Below are 18,648 nucleotides of genomic sequence, written 5' to 3'. Positions count from 1 at the left end.
CGCTTCTGCTCATCGAAAGCCAGCAGGAAATGTTTGCTGTGGGTATATTCTCGGAAGAGTGGGTAACAGGTCAGCGTTATCGGCAAATGCCTAAATAGTTAGACGGTGTCGGCATCGTCCATTCGCTCGCTGCACATCTTCACAGATATTGGAGAAAAGAAAGACTGGAAAGAAAGCCAGCCACCTGGAGAGAATACCTGGTACAATGAGGTTAATGCAGTCTTCGGAATCTCAAAGCCAGACAGAGGCCGACAAGGTCAAAATAGATATTACCTCCAACATGATTACATTGCGTGTTTTTAATTTAGCTTCCTAGTATTGTAATGATGTGGTTCAATGTGTGGGTTGATCAGTAATGTGGTTTTCTATGTCCATTTCCATCTTTAAAACGGAGCTCGTCGCGTGAATTCTAGAATCTGTACAGTGCAGAAGGAGACTATCCCGCGCACCGATTCTATGTGAACACCCTATCACACCGCCATATTCCCGGAACCCCACCTAACTTTCACATCCTTGTGACACTAAGGGCAAATCCACCTAACCTGCACATCTTTGGACTGTGGGATGAAACCGGTGCAGCCGGAGGAAACCCACACAGTCACGGAGAGAGAGTGCAAACTCCACACTGTCACCCAAGACAGGAATCGAACCCGGGGCCTTGGCGTTGTGAGGCAGCAATGCTAACCACTGTGCAGCCGTGCCGCCCTGACACTGAAATGTTTCTTAATCCATCCACTGACGGTTGTCCAAGCATCTGCGAAGGCGAATGTGAAAGGGATTTTAATGTTACGTTAATGCTCCGTCACACAATTGTATAGAGGCACTATTGAATTTAGGACAGACCGAGGGAACTGACCAGCACTGCCATACCCAAGATAATGTGTAAGGCTTGTCCGAAACGTAGGTGCATCTTCAAAACGTGTTCAAAAGCAGCAGCGTTTTCAATAGCAATCGTTTCTAACAGTGCCCAGTTTAATGTCGCTGTGCAGTGAAGCCCCTCGAGTCTGAACGCCCGTTTTCTGAAGCCCAATCGTCGCCGGGCAGAAAATCGGGCAGCCATTTTCTAACAGGGAGTAAACACAAGCAGGAAATAAAGCAATTATAAAACAATTTTAGAGGTGCTAGTTGAACAATGACTGTTGACCAGGACATCAACTGTTCTTCAACTAGCGCATTGAAGAGAAAAAGATCGCCTTTTTTTGCACCGGTTAACATCCAGAAGTGTCCCACTCCTCCTTTGCTGCAGTAGAGCCTAGATTATAGGCTTGCACAGAGAATTAACTCTTAAACATAGCACAAGTTTGCCTAATAAGCAAGCGTGTCGCAATTTGAGCCAATAACAGTGCCCCTTAACAGAGGCGTTGCACTCGCTTCATATATGCTATTCCTGATACAATAAGGAACCGACCTGAATCCATTTGGGGAAAAATAGATGATGGCTAGTGGCAGTGTTCCTGAACGAATAAGCCTAACGCACAAGGCTCTGTGGACACGGATTCAAATACCACTTTGGCAGCTGTTGGAACTTTAATCCACTTCATAATATCTGGAATTGGGAGCTAGTCTTAATCATAGTTACTATCGCAAAAACACATCTGTTTCACTCATGTCCTTTAGGAATTCCTTTAGGAAGCATTGTGGATAGGAATTCCTTTAGGAAGCATTGTGGATAGCACAATTGCTTCACAGCTCCAGGGTCCCAGGTTCGATTCAGGCCTGGGTCATTGTCTGTGTGGAGTCTGCACATCCTCCCCGTGTGTGCACGTGGGTTTTCTCCGGGTGCTCCGGTTTCCTCCCACAGTCCAAAAGAAGTGCAGGTTAGGTGGATTGGCCATGATAAATTGCCCTTAGTGTCCAAAATTGCCCTTAGTGTTGGGTGGGGTTACTGGGTTATGGGGATAGGGTGGAGGTGTTGACCTTGGGAAGGGTGTTCTTTCCAAGAGCCGGTGCAGACTCGATGGGCCGAATGGCCTCCTTCTGTACTGTAAATCCTATGATTTCTATGAATCTGCCATCCTTGCCGACTCTGCTCTGCATGTGACTGCAGGGGGAGAGCAACGCGAGTGTTTATTAACTGTCCTCTGACTTGGCCCAGCAAGTCACTCAGTTCAAGGGCAATTCGGGATTGGCGACAAATTCTGGCCCTTTTCAGCGTCACCCATGTCCCATGATAGAAGAGCGTTTACCATTCCAATTTAGAACAATTTAGCAGGAGAACTGTTAGCCGCTTAGATAGGCACTGTCATTGTACGGATATCAAAAGAGAAATGGTTGGTTTGAAAAAAAATGAGCGGTTTAAAATTAAGGGTTTTTTTGCATAATAACTTCTACTTGCAAGCGGATTAAACAAACTGAAAGTCCAAGTTTGTACTTTGTGATATATTCGTAGTTGACGTGTATTGCAAAAGGACCATAGCATTGTAGCATCAGCTGCCGATATATTTACTTCTTCTATTATGTTGCAGCAGATAGGACATGCCTATCCAAGCTCGTAACATATATCCTGCCTCTGTTATGTTATCATCTCCAACTGCTGCGTGGTAAACTTCATAACCTTCAGCATGTTGTCCGACGTTAGGCCCCTTATTTCAGCAATGAGAAACCTCGGCCCATTTGGAAGACTGTTCAGGTATTGTCCATGATAGTTCAAAATAATGTTCTAAAGCAACCGGAAAATTGAAGCAACGGAAGTCGGCTTTCTGTTCCGAAGATCCGCTCGATAATAGTCTATTCTGTTTACTATGCCTATTGTGTCCTAAGAAAATGAATCCTCGGGTTAGACATGGATAGCAGTGCAAAACATTATCTTTGTCCACCAGTAGCTGTACTATTATGCTGGTAACGTATTTACATTGAGACATGAATCGATTGTATTTCGGAGTTTGGTTCATCACAACCCTTGCCATGCATCATTTGGTCCTGGGATAGTTATATCCCAAACACCTAAATCAAAAGTAATCGGGGCGCCTCAGCTAAATACACCACTATATTTCAATTCAAGTGTAATTATCTGTTTGCTCAACTAAGCGGAAACACATACTGAGTCGGAGCCAAATCACTCACTCGTAGAACTTTATTTTTTTTTAAATTATATCTGTGCATCCATTCGTCAACGGAATGTAAGAAACCAAACAATTAAACATGCAAAGAGAATCCCGACGGTACAACATTTCTACATAACTTTACTCAAGTTCATTTCAACATTCTAAGGTTTTGTTACAGAGGATCGGGTTGATGTAGTTCTCATCTTACGACAGTACATGGCAGGACTATTGTTACTTGATTTCAACTTCATACGTGCTTGGCACAGTTAGCTTTCGCAACCGATACCCAGAATGGTAATTATGTAACTGTTACATTTAAGGTATAACTCGGAGAACATCACAAGATGGTTGCAGCGGTTTGAGTAGAAGCCAACTAAACCGTGGTGTTCTGTTTGGAATGTTATGCAGATTAATTCTTGGTTGGGCTGGTCATGTAGCCAGAATGCTTAACACCAATTTACTAAAGTGAACGTTCTTTGAAGATCTTGAGTCGGGGATGCGCTCTCGTGTCAGTGAAAGAAAACCCTCCGAAGAAATTCTGAAGGCTTCACTTGGGAGTTTTGATAGGGACTTCGGCCCTTGAGAAGGTGGTTCAGGATCCCTGCACCAATCCAATTGTAAATGGGTGGCAACCTCCTTCTATAAGCAAATGCGTACCAGAAGCAGAAATAAAATGCAAGGAGCGGAAAGCCTACCAACAGCCGCTCCAGTCAGCAGTTTGACATATTCGGTCCTATATTGAGCAGAACCTTCTGGACGTAGATCGGCATGAGCAGTCTTCTATGCACCCACCAACGCAGTATCAAACACCCAGATCATGAACATAGTCATCTTCAATTCGAAGGTGTGAATCCGTTGATATGAGGTTAAACTAAACCTGTACATTCATTATAACCTGACCTTGTGCAGTATTTTCTGAAGTGATAATGGGGTAACATTCATACACCCAGCATCGATTCTATGTCACACCGACTTTAATATGAAGACAAACACTCCAAACGAAATAGTTCAAATTGACCAAACCAATCAATATCTTAAGTACTTAACTGATGTGCACCCATCGATCTATTATTTTCATTCGAGCAGTGCAAATATATTTGCTTAATTTGGGTGTCCAACTAAGTAATTGCTTTAACGATCATTCTTCATCTGCTACTCTTTCCTAAACAAAATGAATATCACAATTCATGAATCGTTCTCAACGATTTAACAACCCATGTGCTTATGTCAGGAAAAACAAACGACGCAAGGTCGCTCACGTTCGATTTCATTCATCGCTGCCTATTAAATTCAAAAGTAGAGCCCACCTTTAAAGATCGATGTTGCGTAAAAGTGTAGCTAGATTTTGGTAGATTTGTTACACATTACAATTTGTGGAGCGGATATTAACGTTAGCGGCATGGTCCGTCATTTATTTCTTACTGGTCAATTTGTACACAGCTATGTACTTAGCATCTAATCTGTCAACAACCTGGCAATTAAAATGGGTTGGCAAAATCACTTCATGGAAAGGTCGGGACCCATTCCCGCTTCGCAACTCGGACGCGAGATAAATCGTAGTTCTTTGGTTGCAGAAATATCCCAGAGTATCCAAGAGGGCCGGATAGGAAGATGAGGAATAGACAATATCCGATCCCAGAATGATATCATAGTTGGTAGCAAAATTAGTGTGGTCTTCACCCCAGTACAGTGCACAAGTGTTTAACCGGTGTCTGCAGGCAAAGGGGATGTTAATGGAGATGTTGCTGTTTATTTGCTTCATAATTTCTGGTTGATCTGTCATGGTAACAGTTCCACCTGAAAACAAGAACAGATGCTTTAGTCATGAGTTGCTCTTAATAACAGTCTAACCTCACATTAAATTTTCGGTGACAAAAAAATAACGGCGTCCAAGCAAACGCGGGTATGAATATCCCCTGGGTAGCCCCAAGCTCTCTGACAACTCGTCCAAAACTCAGGTGATGCAAAACTCACGCACAAAGTCCTGAGAAGTTGCTGACAAAAGCATAAAACGTGAAAGTAACGTGAAATAGATAGCTGCAAAGACTGAATGGTAATTAAACGATCAGGCGATGCTGAAAATGAGATTGAATTATAAAAAAAAGTAATAAAATGACATAGAACATACAGTGCATAAGGAGGCTATTCGGCCCATCGAGTCTGCACCGACCCACTTAAGCCCTCACTTCCACCCTGTCCCCGTAACCCAAAAACCCCTCCTAACCTTTTTGGCAACTAAGGGCAATTGACCATGGCCAATCCACCTAGTGCACGTCTTTGGACTGTGGGAGGAAACCGGAGCACCCGGAGGAAATCCGCGCAGACTCAGGGAGAACGTGCAGTCTCCGCACAGTGACCCAGCAGCGAATCGAACCTGGGACCATGGCGCTGTGAAGCTACTTGTGCTACCGTGCTGCCCTTTTAATAACCATCTTATTTTAAGTGCTTCTCACGTGACAAAGCTGCAGACAATAGCGGCATTCTTTGGTATCAGCCGAAATCCCCCGAGCATAATTCTATCCTCAACCAAATCCTTCTCAGCAGAGCTGAGTGGCAGATTCATTCATTCCAAACCCAGATACATCGGACTTGTGCGCAGGGCCCACACCAACCCTTTCACTCCAGTAACACCTCAACATCGCTTCAATTTGATGATTGTTTGTATTTGTTGCGTTCATCCACCACTTCATATTCCTGACTGTTCATAGGTAACAAATTTGGGATGCACTAATGGGTGTACCATTGGCTGTCGGTTTCAAAAGCTCCTCACGAAGCTGTTGATGAGCACTAAGATTGACGCAGCTTACATATACCCAGCCATACGCATTAAATATACCGAATAAACAGATACAGCAGCAACAGAGCCTGGACGTATCCCAAAAAGCCCCTAGCAATGCCGCCAACAGCCTTTAGAACCGCATCATTTTGTATAAACGATTTTTAAAAAATGGTCGGAAAGTTAGAATATTGAACAAGTCGCAACACCAGAAAGAGAGGAAGGGCACAGTTTGGAAATAAGGGATGTTCCATTTAAGGCGGAGATTAGAAGATTTATTTGTCTCCCTCTTTCAGAGGGTCCCGGATCTTAGAAACTCTCTTCCCCAGACAGGGGTATTTAATATTTTTAAGGTAAAGATAGAAAGATTCTTAACTGACAAGGAAGTCAATACTTACTGGGGGAGGCGAAATATGGAGCTGAGGCCACAATCAAGTCAGCCATGATCTTATTGAATGGAGGAGCAGGCTCGAGGGGCCGAATGGCCTACTGTCACAAATTCATTAGTTCGCGTGTATACAAAAGTGATTTTAGATTATCTCCACAAATCGAACAGCAATTCGTCGATATTCCATAACCCTATTATGAATATCTTGGCTTTGAATCCACAGAAACGAGAGATGTTACTTGTTATTTTTGTGGGGAGAAAAATTCCTAATTATTATGGGTATCTGTCAGCAGCTTAAATATTCAGGAATTACTCAAAGTTGAAGTTTCAACTATTGGAACAGAATCAGTGTAAGTTCCCGGTTCATTGCTTTACTTGTCGGCTGCTTCAGCCTTTACCTTCCCGGTTCATTCGGCCCATCAAATCTACAGCTAGATCTCACTGCCCTTCAGAATTCTGCAACCATTCTCCATTAAAGGAATACTTCGCCTTTACATTCTTCCTACCAAAGTGGACAACTTCGCATTTTACCACATTATACTCCATCTGCCAGATTTTGCCCACTCACTCTGTCTGCAACCTCCTCATTGTGCTCTTCGCAACATACTTTCAGCCCATCTTTATATAACGTTCAAATTTAGCCACCGTGCCTTCGGTCTCTTTACCTAAATAATTGATAAGAACTAAAATATTGGGTCCCCAATGCCGATCCCTGTGGGACTTCACTCCTCAAATTGCGCCCATCAGAAAAAGAGACATTAACCCAACCGCTCAGCTTTTTGCCAGTCGTCAAATCGTCTATCCCGAGTAATGTGTTACCATTGTATCAAATACTTTCCAGAAATGCAAGTACATTACGTCTACAAGCTCTAGTTTATCCACAACGGATGTTACTCTATAAAAGAACTTCAATAAATCCATCGAACATCATTTCCCATTCACAAAACCAGACGGACACTCTCTCGACACTGGTTACCTCGAGCTATTTTCTACATTCCCAAATACGACTTCCTTTATCACCAATTCCAACAATTTCCCCACGGCAGCAGTCAAGTTAACTGACATATATTTTCCTGTTTTCTGCTTCCCTCTCTTCTTGAATAGAGGGATTATATTTACAGCATTCCAGCCTGATGGAACCTTTCCAGAATCTAGGGAATTTTGGAAATTTAGCACTAAATAATTTGGGCAAGTAGGTGGATTTAAAGAAGGCCCTGAAAGGGGGAAAGTAAGCTAAACGGGGTGGAGTTGTCAGGAGGAAATACCAAATCGTAGGGCCTCGGCAACTGAAGGACACAAATTAAGCTTTGGGAAACTCTGGAGGCCAGAATTAGCTGGCTGCAGATATCGCAAAGGGTTGTGGGGCTGGAGGCGATCAGAAAACCATCGAACTGGGATGGGGGAGTGGGGGGGGGGGGGGGGGGGGTCGAAATTAAAGGTAAGGATGATTTTTTCTAATGAAGTATTACTTGACCAGGAACTCGATCAACAAGCACGAGGATCCACCGGATCTGACGTCAGACATGAACAGTCGAGTTTTGCTGTCCCCCAAGTTAATAATTGGTAAATGTGGGAAAGTAGCCAGGAGTTTATTGAAATGGTCAAGGTTACAGTCACAACGGCGATTCAACAGCAGACGAGTTTAGACAGGGGCAATGTCAGGTGTCGTTACCAAGGTGAAAATAAATTGTCTTAGTGATCATTGGGACATGTGGTTTGTAGCTTACCTCTCTGTCAAACATGAAATCATATTTGTGAACTAATTGCTGCTGGGGAGAAATTTGGAGGCACTTGAAAATGTTTGGAGCACTGGATGAAAATTATCATAGAATGATAGAATTTACAGTGCCGAATAAGGCCATTCGGCCCATCGAGCCTGCACCGGCCATTGGAAAGAGCACCCTGCTTAAGCCCAGTAAAACCCTATCCTGTAAACCAACCTAACCTTTCGGACACTAAGGGGCAATTTAGCAAGGCCATTCCACCTAACCTGTACATCTTTGGACTGTGGGAAGAAACCGGAGCACTCAGAGGGAACCCACACAGACACGGGGAGAAAGTGCAAACACCACACAGACAGTTACCCAAGTCCAGAATTGAACTTGGGAGCTTGGAGCTGTGAGGCAGCAATGCTAACCACTGCGCCACCATACCACATCATGGCTTCAGTCTTCCAAATGCTTAACTAGATGACATATCTGATCACCTAGTACTCGATGCTCAGCTGTCTAACAATTTTAGCAACAGTGAAGGCATCAAGAGAGGTGGCGTTGAGGGGGAACTGTGTGTCACTAGCAAACCTTTGAAAATTAAGGTTGCATTTTCAAGTATGGTCATTGATAGATAGTATGCTAGTGGGAAATAGGGGACCCGAAGGATCCATCCCCGAGGGATAGTGTTATAACCTGTCTGAATACTATTGGATGGGGACTATTGGGTATCCCATAACTCTTGGGTATCCCAGACAGAGAGTGGTGGTGGATGGCAGATATTCAGCCTGGAGCCCAGTTATCAGTGGCGTACCGCAGGGATCAGTTCTGGGTCCTCTGCTGTTTGTGATTTTCATTAACGACTTGGATGAGGGAGTTGAAGGGTGGGTCAGTAAATTTGCAGATGATACGAAGATTGGTGGAGTTGTGGATAGTGAGGAGAGCTGTTGTCGGCTTCAAAGAGACATAGATAGGATGCAGAGCTGGGCTGAGAAGTGGCAGATGGAGTTTAACCCTGACAAATGTGAGGTTGTCCATTTTAGAAGGACAAATATGAATGCAGAATACAGGGTTAACGGTAGGGTTCTTGGCAATGTGGAGGAGCAGAGAGATCTTGGGGGTCTATGTTCATAGATCTTTGAAAGTTGCCACTCAAGTGGATAGAGCTGTGAAGAAGGCCTATGGTGTGCTAGCGTTCATTAGCAGAGGGATTGAATTGAAGAGCCGTGAGGTGATGATGCAGCTGTACAAAACCTTGGTCAGGCCACATTTGGGTTCTGTGTGCAGTTCTGGTCGCCTCATTTTAGGAAGGATGTGGACGCTTTGGAAAAGGAGCAAAGGAGATTTACCAGGATGTTGCCTGGAATGGAGAGTAGGTCATACGAGGAAAGGTTGAGGGTGCTCGGCCTTTTCTCATTAGGACGGAGAAGGATGAGGGGCGACTTGATAGAGGTTTATAAGATGATCGAGGAATAGATAGAGTAGACAGTCAGAGACTTTTTCCCCGGGTGGAACACACCATTACAAGGGGACATAAATTTAAGATAAATGGTGGAAGATATAGAGGGGATGTCAGAGGTAGGTTCTTTACCCAGAGAGTAGTGGGGGCATGGAATGCACTGCCTGTGGAAGTAGTTGAGTCAGAAACGTTAGGGACCTTCAAGCAGCTATTAGATAGGTACATGGATTAGGGTAGACTAATGGAGTGTAGATTAACTTCTTCTTAAGGGCAGCACGGTAGCATTGTGGATAGCACAATTGCTTCACAGCTCCAGGGTCCCAAGTTCGATTTCGACTTGGGTCACTGTCTGTGTGGAGTCTGCACATCCTCCCCGTGTATGTGTGGGTTTCCTCCGGGTACTCCGGTTTCCTCCCACAATCCAAAGATGTGCAGGTTGGGTGGATTGGCCATGAAAAATTGCCCTTAGTGTCCAAAATTCTATGATTAACGTAGGACAAAAGTTCGGCACAACATCGTGGGCCGAAGGGCCTGTTTTGTGCTGTATTTCTCTATCTCTTAAGAAGTATGAGCTCCTCAAATGAGGGGGGCGGGTAAATCATTAGCAGTTTCACCTGAATAAATAGAATTATCCAGTGTGGTACCAGCTAGAGGAGTAAAGCAGTGGTGAAGTACTACTGATGCTGTACATATATAAAATTGTTAATAAAGTTATTTGCTTTTGACTCTATAAAATTGAGCTGGATTCTTTGTAGCCCTCACAAAATATAGCAAAGATAATGATGTGGCATGAGGCAGATCAACCATTATAAGTGATACTCTGGCTAGTATTAGTTATATAAGAATGGAACTAGGTGAGAGAAGGCCCACTCAGCAAATATGGCGGTTAAAAGGCTTTGAAGAAATATGGTACGGTCCAGTACATTAGCCTCAAGACAGCTCGCTGAAAGACAGATCGTTTACTTTTGCTAGTTACAAATAATTATGATTATTTAATAAATATGATTTTGATAATGTGGTGGGAAGAGGGGGGGGGGGCGCAAACATGATGGGGGAGATTCAAACATAGAGCCCTTGACATGTGGGATATGACATCTAGTTCCAGGACTTGGGAAAGGAAAGGGAAATTAGAAATGGGACAATTGTTTGCAAGAATGAAAGGATTTGTTATTCGTTCAAGGGATTTGGGTTTCTTGAATGGAGTCATTTACTAGGGAATTTCAGAGACCAGTTCAGAGTTAACCACATTAATGTGTAAATGGAGTCAGGTAGGGATGGCAGATTTCCTTCCCGAAAAGACTTTAGTAAACCATATAGGCTTCATGAAAATAGACAATTATGGTCAGCATCAGACTTTTAATTTCAGATTTCACCATCTGCTGTGCTCCCCAGGCCCCAGCATCACTCTAGGTCTCTGGATTATATGTCCATTGACAAAACCACTAAGCCACTGCACCCCCCCCCCCCCCCCCCCACTCCCCTCCATAGATAAAGGCTTCTTTTTGTGTCTTGGGGAGAGTGGTGAAGGCAGATTTCAAAGAGAGAAGAACAACACCAGAAGAGAGAAAATGATTGGTACAATTCCCCACTATGGGAAGAGCGGGGAGAAGTTTGGTGGTTCGTTTTTTAGCAGGAATAAGGTCTAGGGACATCAACGCGGTTAGCACTGATGCCTCACAGCGCCAGGGACCCGGGTTCAATTCCAACTTCAGGTGACTGGCTGCGAGGAGTTGGCACAATCTCCTTGTGACTGCCTGGGGTTCCTCCGGGTGCTCCGGTTTCTGCCCACCATCCAAAGATGTACTGGTTCGGTGGATTGATCATACTAAATTGTCCGTTTGGGTGTGGTTGCAGGAATAGGGCAGCGGACGGGGCCATGGTCGGGTAGTCATTCGAAGGGTCAGTGCAGACTTGATGGGCCAAATGACCTCCTCTGGACTGTGGAGATTCTATGATTCAGATCAGCTCAGAGATGGCATAAGCGGAAGTTAGAATGAAACTGAAGGAAGATGCAAGTTCAAGGCTAGCGAAGGGCATCTTTCGAGGGTGTTTGGTCCTCTGGGCTTGTGGAACAGAGGAGCATGGCAGAGATAGCTTATCGGATAATGTTGAACTTAGTGGTCAAATGGTCTGTGAACTCCCGGGGCTTGTTGTTCTGGTTGGAATGGAGTTTGCTGGGAAGAAAAGGTTAAGAAGGTGGTTCAGAAATTGAGGCCCATCGTCACTGGAGTTTAGAAGAATAAAGGGTGATCGCATTTAAACCAACAAAAGCCTCAGTGTATCTAGGCTAGATTTTGGGAAATGCTTCCCCCATCAGGGAGATCTAGGAAATGGGATCTCAAATCAAATAGCCTACAATTTTGACTTTAATTGAGGCGAGATTCTTTAACTCATTCGATTGAGATTCTTTAAAATTCTTTATTATAGATTTCCAGTCATTTCGAGTGGTTGCATATGAGGTTCGAAACAGGCCCACTAGAAGCTATATTCTGGGTGTGGGACCAGTCTGAGCTGCAGGTGGGTGCGGCGGCACATGTCATAGCCTACACCTCGCTGATTGCCCGACAGCAGGTCCTGTTGGGGTGGAGGTCAGCTTCCCCGCCCTGTGCCTCGACATGGCGGGGGATCTGCTGGAATTTCCGATGCTTGGGAAGATTAAGTTTGAGCTGAGGAGAAGGATGGAAGGATTCTACAATTCATGGGCACTTTCAAGAATTGGATGGCATCGAACATTAGGGGGAGGGGGGCTCAGGGGTGGGGGAGTGAGTGTCTTGTTTCTTGTTTACCATGTGTGGGCTGACCGTGGATTCTCTTTTGGCCTTTCTTGTTTTGTGTTTGGGATGTGGGGGGAGGTTTGGGTTTGTATGTTGAAGGGGATGCTGGTTGGGAGATTGCTATTGTACTTGTTATTGTCCGCTATCTGTTGTTGGATGTTTATTTGATGAAAACGTGGAAAACGAGGAGAATAAAAATATTTACATTTTTAAAAATAGATTTCCAGTCATTGAGTATATTCATAAAAGTGGTCGAAGTCGGTAGATTCTTTGATACTAAGGGAATTAAAGGAAGTGGGGAAAGAGATGGAAGGTGGATTGAGGCCGAAGATCAGCCAAAGCCTTGGTCAATAGTGAAGCAGACTTGAAGGGACGCTTGGCCCACTTCCGCTCCTATTCCTTATATTCTTACTTTAATCATACCGTCCGTTACTCTCAGATGTGCATAATCTCTTCCTGGGCATAGGTGGGACTTTCAGTTATTCCACACTTCAGTAACATGGTATACTCTTGGTTCCATACCAAACTTCTACTCACCTAGTAGGGTTGCTAAAATCCCCACGATTCCAGTGCCTGACCCCAGCTCAAGCACTTTCTTCCCAGTAAAATACATGTTCTCTTTCTCGAAGTACCGGCAAAGCACAATCCCCTGAAAATATGAAAAACATGTTCCTCAGGATTAACCTACTGAGAAATTGACACTTGTAAGCAGAGGTCCGTTTCCGAATAAATTGTGGAGTGGGTTCAAACATCATCTTGCGGAATAAAGAAAGGTTCTGTACGCTTTTCATTGGACACTCCCAATGCTTTCAAATGTATTCAGAGTAGCCCTGGGAGAGCCTGTTCATGGAGCTATCATTTGCGTCGACCCATTCAGGACTATAGGAAATGAAATGAAAAAAATGAAAATCGCTTATTGTCACGAGTAGGCTTCAATGAAGTTACTGTAAAAAGCCCCTAGTCGCATCATTCCGGCGCCTGTTCGGAGAGGCTGGTATAGGAATTGAACCGTGCTGCTGGCCTGTCTTGGTCTGCAGTAAAAGTCAGCGATTTAGCCCAGTGTGCTAAACCGGAAGTCCTGAAGAACGTCGTGCAGCCGATTTCACTTGTCCTGGCACGAATGTGAGAGAACACGGAAGTCAATTTCCGTAGAGCCAACACGATTGAGGTAGATGAGGAGATCTCTGCATCAGTGGTATCGGTCAAAGGATTGGACAGCGCAGTGGAGAACTCTTACATTTAATCATATGTTGTCGTGGGGTATTTGAACATTCATACCAGATGAGGGAACAGGATCTCAGTTAAATGTTTCCGAGGTCAGTGCCTGTGACAAGGCAGCATCCCTCAGTGCTGTCACTCGAGATTATATAATCAAGGATCTGCAGTAGAGATCGATTCTACCGGCTCCTGACTCAATAGCGAGAATACAACCAATGATGCCGATATTGTAGTTAAATAAAACTTCAACAGATGGTTTAAAACGATGCTCCCATCTGATTCAATCAGTGAGCACGCCTGTCAGGGTCATAGCTTTCCAATATTCATTTGAGACTGCGCTGTTGGCTCAGTGTGAAAGCGCAACACTCTTTGTAAATCCCAAGGGACCCCAACATCCCACTTTCTCGTCTATATAGAGTTGGCAGAGTGCTTCCCTATTGATCCCTATGGTAAACTACCAGTCCATGGAATTGGAGTGGGGACAGGATCAGACAGAAAATGACATTCAGTATCTACATTCAAACATGTCTTAGAATCAGAAACTTTACAGTGCCATTCGGCCCATCGAGTCTGCACCGGCCCTTGGAAAGAGCACCCCACCCTAGCCCACACCTCCACCCTATCCCCGTAACCCAGTAACCCCACCTTTTTTGGACACTAAGGGCACCTAGCCTGCACATCTTTGGACTGTGGGAAGAAAACGGAGCACCCGGAGGAAACCCACGCAGACACAGGGGAGAAAGTGCAAACTCCAAACAGACAGTGACTCAAGCCGAGAATCGAACCCGACACCCTGGAGCTGTGAAGCAACTGTGCGACCCACTGTGCTACCGTGCTGTCTTCTGGTCATGCAAGCTGATTGATTACTCGTGGACAACACAGGTAAGTGCATTTAGTAGTGGTAAAATCAGAGAATAAAAATTAATACATATATATTCTCAGCTTCAGCAAGCCTATCACCTCTATTGCAACAAAAATACCACGCTAGTATGTGTATTGGAATATACGAGAAGCGTACAAGTTATATTTAATCAGTGAACAATATTTAAGCTGTACCTGATCCCTGAAATATTTTCCTTTAAAAAGATCAAATCAAACGTCACTAGGAACATGAAAAGCAGCTACGTTTCTCTGCTCATCTCGTGAGATCCGACAGGATTCAATTTCTCTTTTACTCTACCGCAAGAACGCAACGGACTTACAGACTCCCAGACATACGAAGAAACGCCCATTTCAGCGCCCATGAATCGAGCGATCCTTAAATGAAACCCGCAAAATTCGAAATTGCTCCTTCGGATTGTAGGATTCGAGTTGAGATTCTCAATCTCCTGTGTTTTGGAGCTGGAATATTTGTGATACAAGGTCGCCGTCAAGCTTTCCATTCTGCTTCCAGAATCCGTGTGGACCGTCAGTCATTTGCAATGAGGCTTTCTCTGTGTTCTGATTTGAAGAACTGTTCGTACACACACTTATATAATCCAGTTTGAAGGCGTCATCATGCCTCACGTAATCATCTGTAGCAGTCCATTTCGCAAACTATGTGATTTGAGTAATCAGTTAAACAATGTCGAGTAAGACATAGAGGGACGACCTCATCGCATGGGGATCCATGCAAAGTGTTTATCTGCCTTTTCATTGATTTTTTAATACAATCGGCCTTCACTGTCTTCCCTTCGTTCAGGCGTCTTCAATTAGTAACACCCCTGCGTCAGAACCAGAATGTTGTGGTTGAAGGGCCATTTCACAGAATCAAAGAATCCCTGCAGTGCACAAGCCAGTACAGTGCTAGTACAGTACAGGGCCATTTGGCCCAACACGTCTGCACCTATCCTAGAGCATTCTACTAAGGCCCACTCCCTCGCCGTATCCTCGAAAGCCCACCTAATTCACACATATTTATACACTGAGGGACAGTTCAGCATGGCCAATCCACCTACCCTACATATCTTTAGAGTGTGGCCAAGGTCACGCAAGGTCGGCTTCGAGCCCGGATCCTTGAACTAACCGCTGTGCCGCCATGCCGATTAGTTCAACTTCTAGCCTCAGTGCTGTATTGAGGGAATTCTGTGGTGCTCAGGGTACCTTCTATTGAATGACAAACCAAACAGTAAGCGATCTGACCAAATATTATTTCTCAGTTAACACCTGAAGCAGAACATCTGGCAATTGCCTCGTTGCTGTTCATGGTAGCTCGCTTTGTGCAATTTGGTCAGTCGTTTCCTATACAATGCCACGATACCTTCAGTAAAACTATGACAAAGTACTTTGGGGAGTTATGACCATTGGATAAATGTAGGGGGTTCTGCACTACTCAAAGTAATTGAATCGAACTAGTCTCTTCAAGCGACCTCTCCTGTTGTCATGATCCACTCGCACTAGCTGGGAAAGTTATGGGAAAAGATACACGTTGTTTATCTTGCCTTGCATCAATGCCTCACAGCTCCAGGGTCCCAGGTTCGATTCCCGGCTGGGTCACTGTCTGTGTGGAGCCCATTCACCTGAAGAAGGAGCCGTGCTCCGAAAGCTCGTGTTTGAAACAAACCTGTTGGACTTTAACCTGGTGTTGTAAGACTTCTTACTGTGTGGAGTCTGCACGTCCTTCCTGTGTGTGCGTGGGTTTCCTCCGGGTGCTCCGGTTTCCTCCCACAGTCCAAAGATGTGCGGGTTAGGTGGATTGGCCATGCTAAATTGCCCGTAGTGTAAGGTTAATGGGGGGATTGTTGGGTTACGTGGGTTTAAATAGGGTGATCATTGCTCGGCACAACATCGAGGGCCGAAGGGCCTGTTCTGTGCTGTACTGTTCTATTCTATTCTATTTTCCTCACTTTTGACCTTGAGTAACATTCCCACTGAGGGTAACATCAAAGCAGCACAAGTTAAATGTTTCCTTGTGAGAAACGTCTCCAACAGGCAAACCTTCTTCCACCATTCATACATTCTGTGTTCTTGTAACTCTCAGCGTTTCTTCAAAATGGGGTTCAATATTGAGCAGCACGAATTTTGACGGGGTTAGAGACAATTGAAGACATTAATATTTGCATAAAAGCTCTCAAAACATAATTTGTTACCGTGCATTTTCTGAATGACAGCCAAAGCTCCTGTAAAGCAACTTCCAATTTCTGCCTCTTTACCACCTTGTCGAGTGTCGCACCGCCTGCATGTGCTTCTCCAAATGTCACGCGGTCCTGACTTGGAACTATATCAATGCCCCTTCACTTTCGCTGGGACAAAAACCTGGAACTCCCTTTTTTAATAGCACTGCGCGTGAGCCTAAATCAGAATGGGTTTCTGCCGTTGAAGAAGGCGGATATCTACATCCTTCTCAATGGGCATTAGGGATTGACACTAAATACTGCCCTTGCCAGTGATGCTCGCATTCCATTAAATAATATTTAAAAAAACAACTGTCCACTTTACCACATTGGGCGGGCCTGCAAATGTGTAGTAGACATATTGGGGGACGTGAAACAGTGGCTCAGCTATCCCATTTACTTCAATGGAGCTTACAGCATAGGAAATATAAACATCTGCATTTCGGACGAGGCCAGGCAAAAACTACCTGCACTGACCCAAGTCTGCATAATGAAAACAAGTTGACTTTAATACTTGAAATGTAGAAATACCGAGGAAGATAGACTTGAGAAGAGAAAAGCACAGCAGCACGATTTGGCAACTATTTCAATTTCAATATTGGTGGAAAGCATTGCATACGTAAATAAAAGAACGTCGAATACATTGAAACACTGCACATACTACAATGACACAATTAACGTTAGTTATTGGCTACATTTCTCTCTCTGGCGACAATACAGAATATGAAAGTATGTGTCCTTGAACAAACGATTACATGTTATCGCATTGTTTCCCAACGTATTTACCTCTGCAGTGAGTTAACAACTCACGGCCTTGCTGGTCCATTGATGAAAATATAATTTAATCTTGCCGCTCGCCCAGTCTAGCTGATACGTACTTCAGGACGCGGCTACCTCATTCAGTAATGGTTGGACCAAACTACTCTTTGTGATGGGCTTTGCATTCTTCCACCATTCATACATTCTGTGTTCTTGTAACTCTCAGCGTTTCTTCAAAATGGGGTTCAATATTGAGCAGCACTAATTCACCAACTTGGGGAGGGTGGGAAGCAGCAGATTTCCTTCCACGTGTCTTGCCTGATGCCATGACATTTCATGAGGTCAGGAGTCAATGTTGAGAACTCGCAGAGCATCACCCTCCCAACTATATATGACAATGCCGTCGCCTCTGCTGGGGCTGTCATGGTATAGAAACGTCACGCCCATAGTGATGGGGGTATCTGGAAGGTTGGTTGTAAGGTATGATTCTGCGAGTAGAATTATGGCAGGCTGTCGTTTGACTCGTTTGTAGATCTAAGGAAGAGGCATAACAATTCGCCGGAAAAAGCAGCAGGTTTGAGGATTTGCAGCAGTTTAGAATTCAGCAAAGGAGGACAAAGGGATTGATTAAGACGGAGAAAATAGAGTATAAGAGTAAGCTTGCAGGGAACATAAAAACTGACTGTTAAATCTGTGAAGAGAAAAAACATTGGTGAAGATAAATATAGGTCACTAACATTCGGAAACAGGGGAATGTATACATACTTTATACTGTCTTCAGTAAGATGTCTTACAACACCGGGTTAAAGTCCAACAGGTTTATTTGGTATCACGAGATTTCAGAGTATAGCTCCTTCATCAGGTAAGCATAAGACTTCTTACCGTGTCCACCCCAGTCCAATGCCGGTATCTCCACATCATTTATACTGTCTTCACAAAGGAGGGCAGAAATAACAGACCAATATGTTGGCCAACTAAGGGTTTAGTGAGAGGGACGAACTGGAGGAAATCAGTATTAGTAGGGAAGTGGTATTGGGGAAATTGAAGGGATTGAATGCCAATAAATCCCCAGAGCCTGATAATCTACATCCCAGAGTTCTTAGGGAAGTGGGTCTCGAAATAATGGATGCATTGGTGGTCATCTTCATTGATTCTACAGAGTCAGCGTGGATTTAAGGAAGGCACATCATGCTTGACAAACCTACTGGACCTTTTTGAGATGTGACTTGTTGTGTTGATGTGGGGGAGACCGTGGATATAGTTTATTTGAACTTTCGGAAGATTTTTGACAAAGTCCCACCGAAGAGATTAACATTTAAAATTGAAGCGCATGGGATGGGGATAGTGTATTGAGATCGATAGAAAACTGGTTGGTAGATAGGAAACAAAGAGCAGGAATAAACGGGTCTTTCACTAAGTGGCAGCCAGT

At 44.3% G+C, this 18,648-nt stretch overlaps 1 protein-coding gene across 1 annotated transcript; it reads right to left on the bottom strand.

Annotated features, from left to right (window-relative positions):
* Positions 1-3,055: 3,055 nt before the first annotated feature.
* On the bottom strand, positions 3,056-14,863 carry LOC119962391 (EEF1A lysine methyltransferase 3-like). The gene is made up of 3 exons (XM_038790357.1): positions 14,571-14,863; positions 12,688-12,799; positions 3,056-4,841 (listed from the first exon to the last, which is right to left on the bottom strand). The coding sequence occupies exons 1-3, from the start codon at positions 14,748-14,750 to the stop codon at positions 4,456-4,458; spliced, it is 678 nt and encodes a 225-aa protein (XP_038646285.1). The 5' UTR covers positions 14,751-14,863; the 3' UTR covers positions 3,056-4,455.
* Between the last annotated feature and the right edge of the window lie 3,785 nt (positions 14,864-18,648).

This window comes from Scyliorhinus canicula, chromosome 2 (assembly GCF_902713615.1).
Source record: "Scyliorhinus canicula chromosome 2, sScyCan1.1, whole genome shotgun sequence".
In the NCBI taxonomy this organism is placed as follows: Eukaryota; Metazoa; Chordata; class Chondrichthyes; order Carcharhiniformes; family Scyliorhinidae; genus Scyliorhinus; species Scyliorhinus canicula.
This window is presented reverse-complemented; position numbering and strand designations above follow the sequence as displayed.

Bases quoted from the DNA above. Each gene is read 5' to 3' on its own strand.
- LOC119962391 (XM_038790357.1), bottom strand. From the start codon at position 14,750: ATGGAAAGCTTGACGGCGACCTTGTATCACAAATATTCCAGCTCCAAA. The intron at 12,800-14,570 runs GTAAGTCCGTTG...TCATATTTTCAG, and splicing joins CTTCGTATGTCTGGGAGTCT to GGGATTGTGCTTTGCCGGTA. The intron at 4,842-12,687 runs GTGAGTAGAAGT...TCTTGTTTTCAG, and splicing joins GATTTTAGCAACCCTACTAG to GTGGAACTGTTACCATGACA.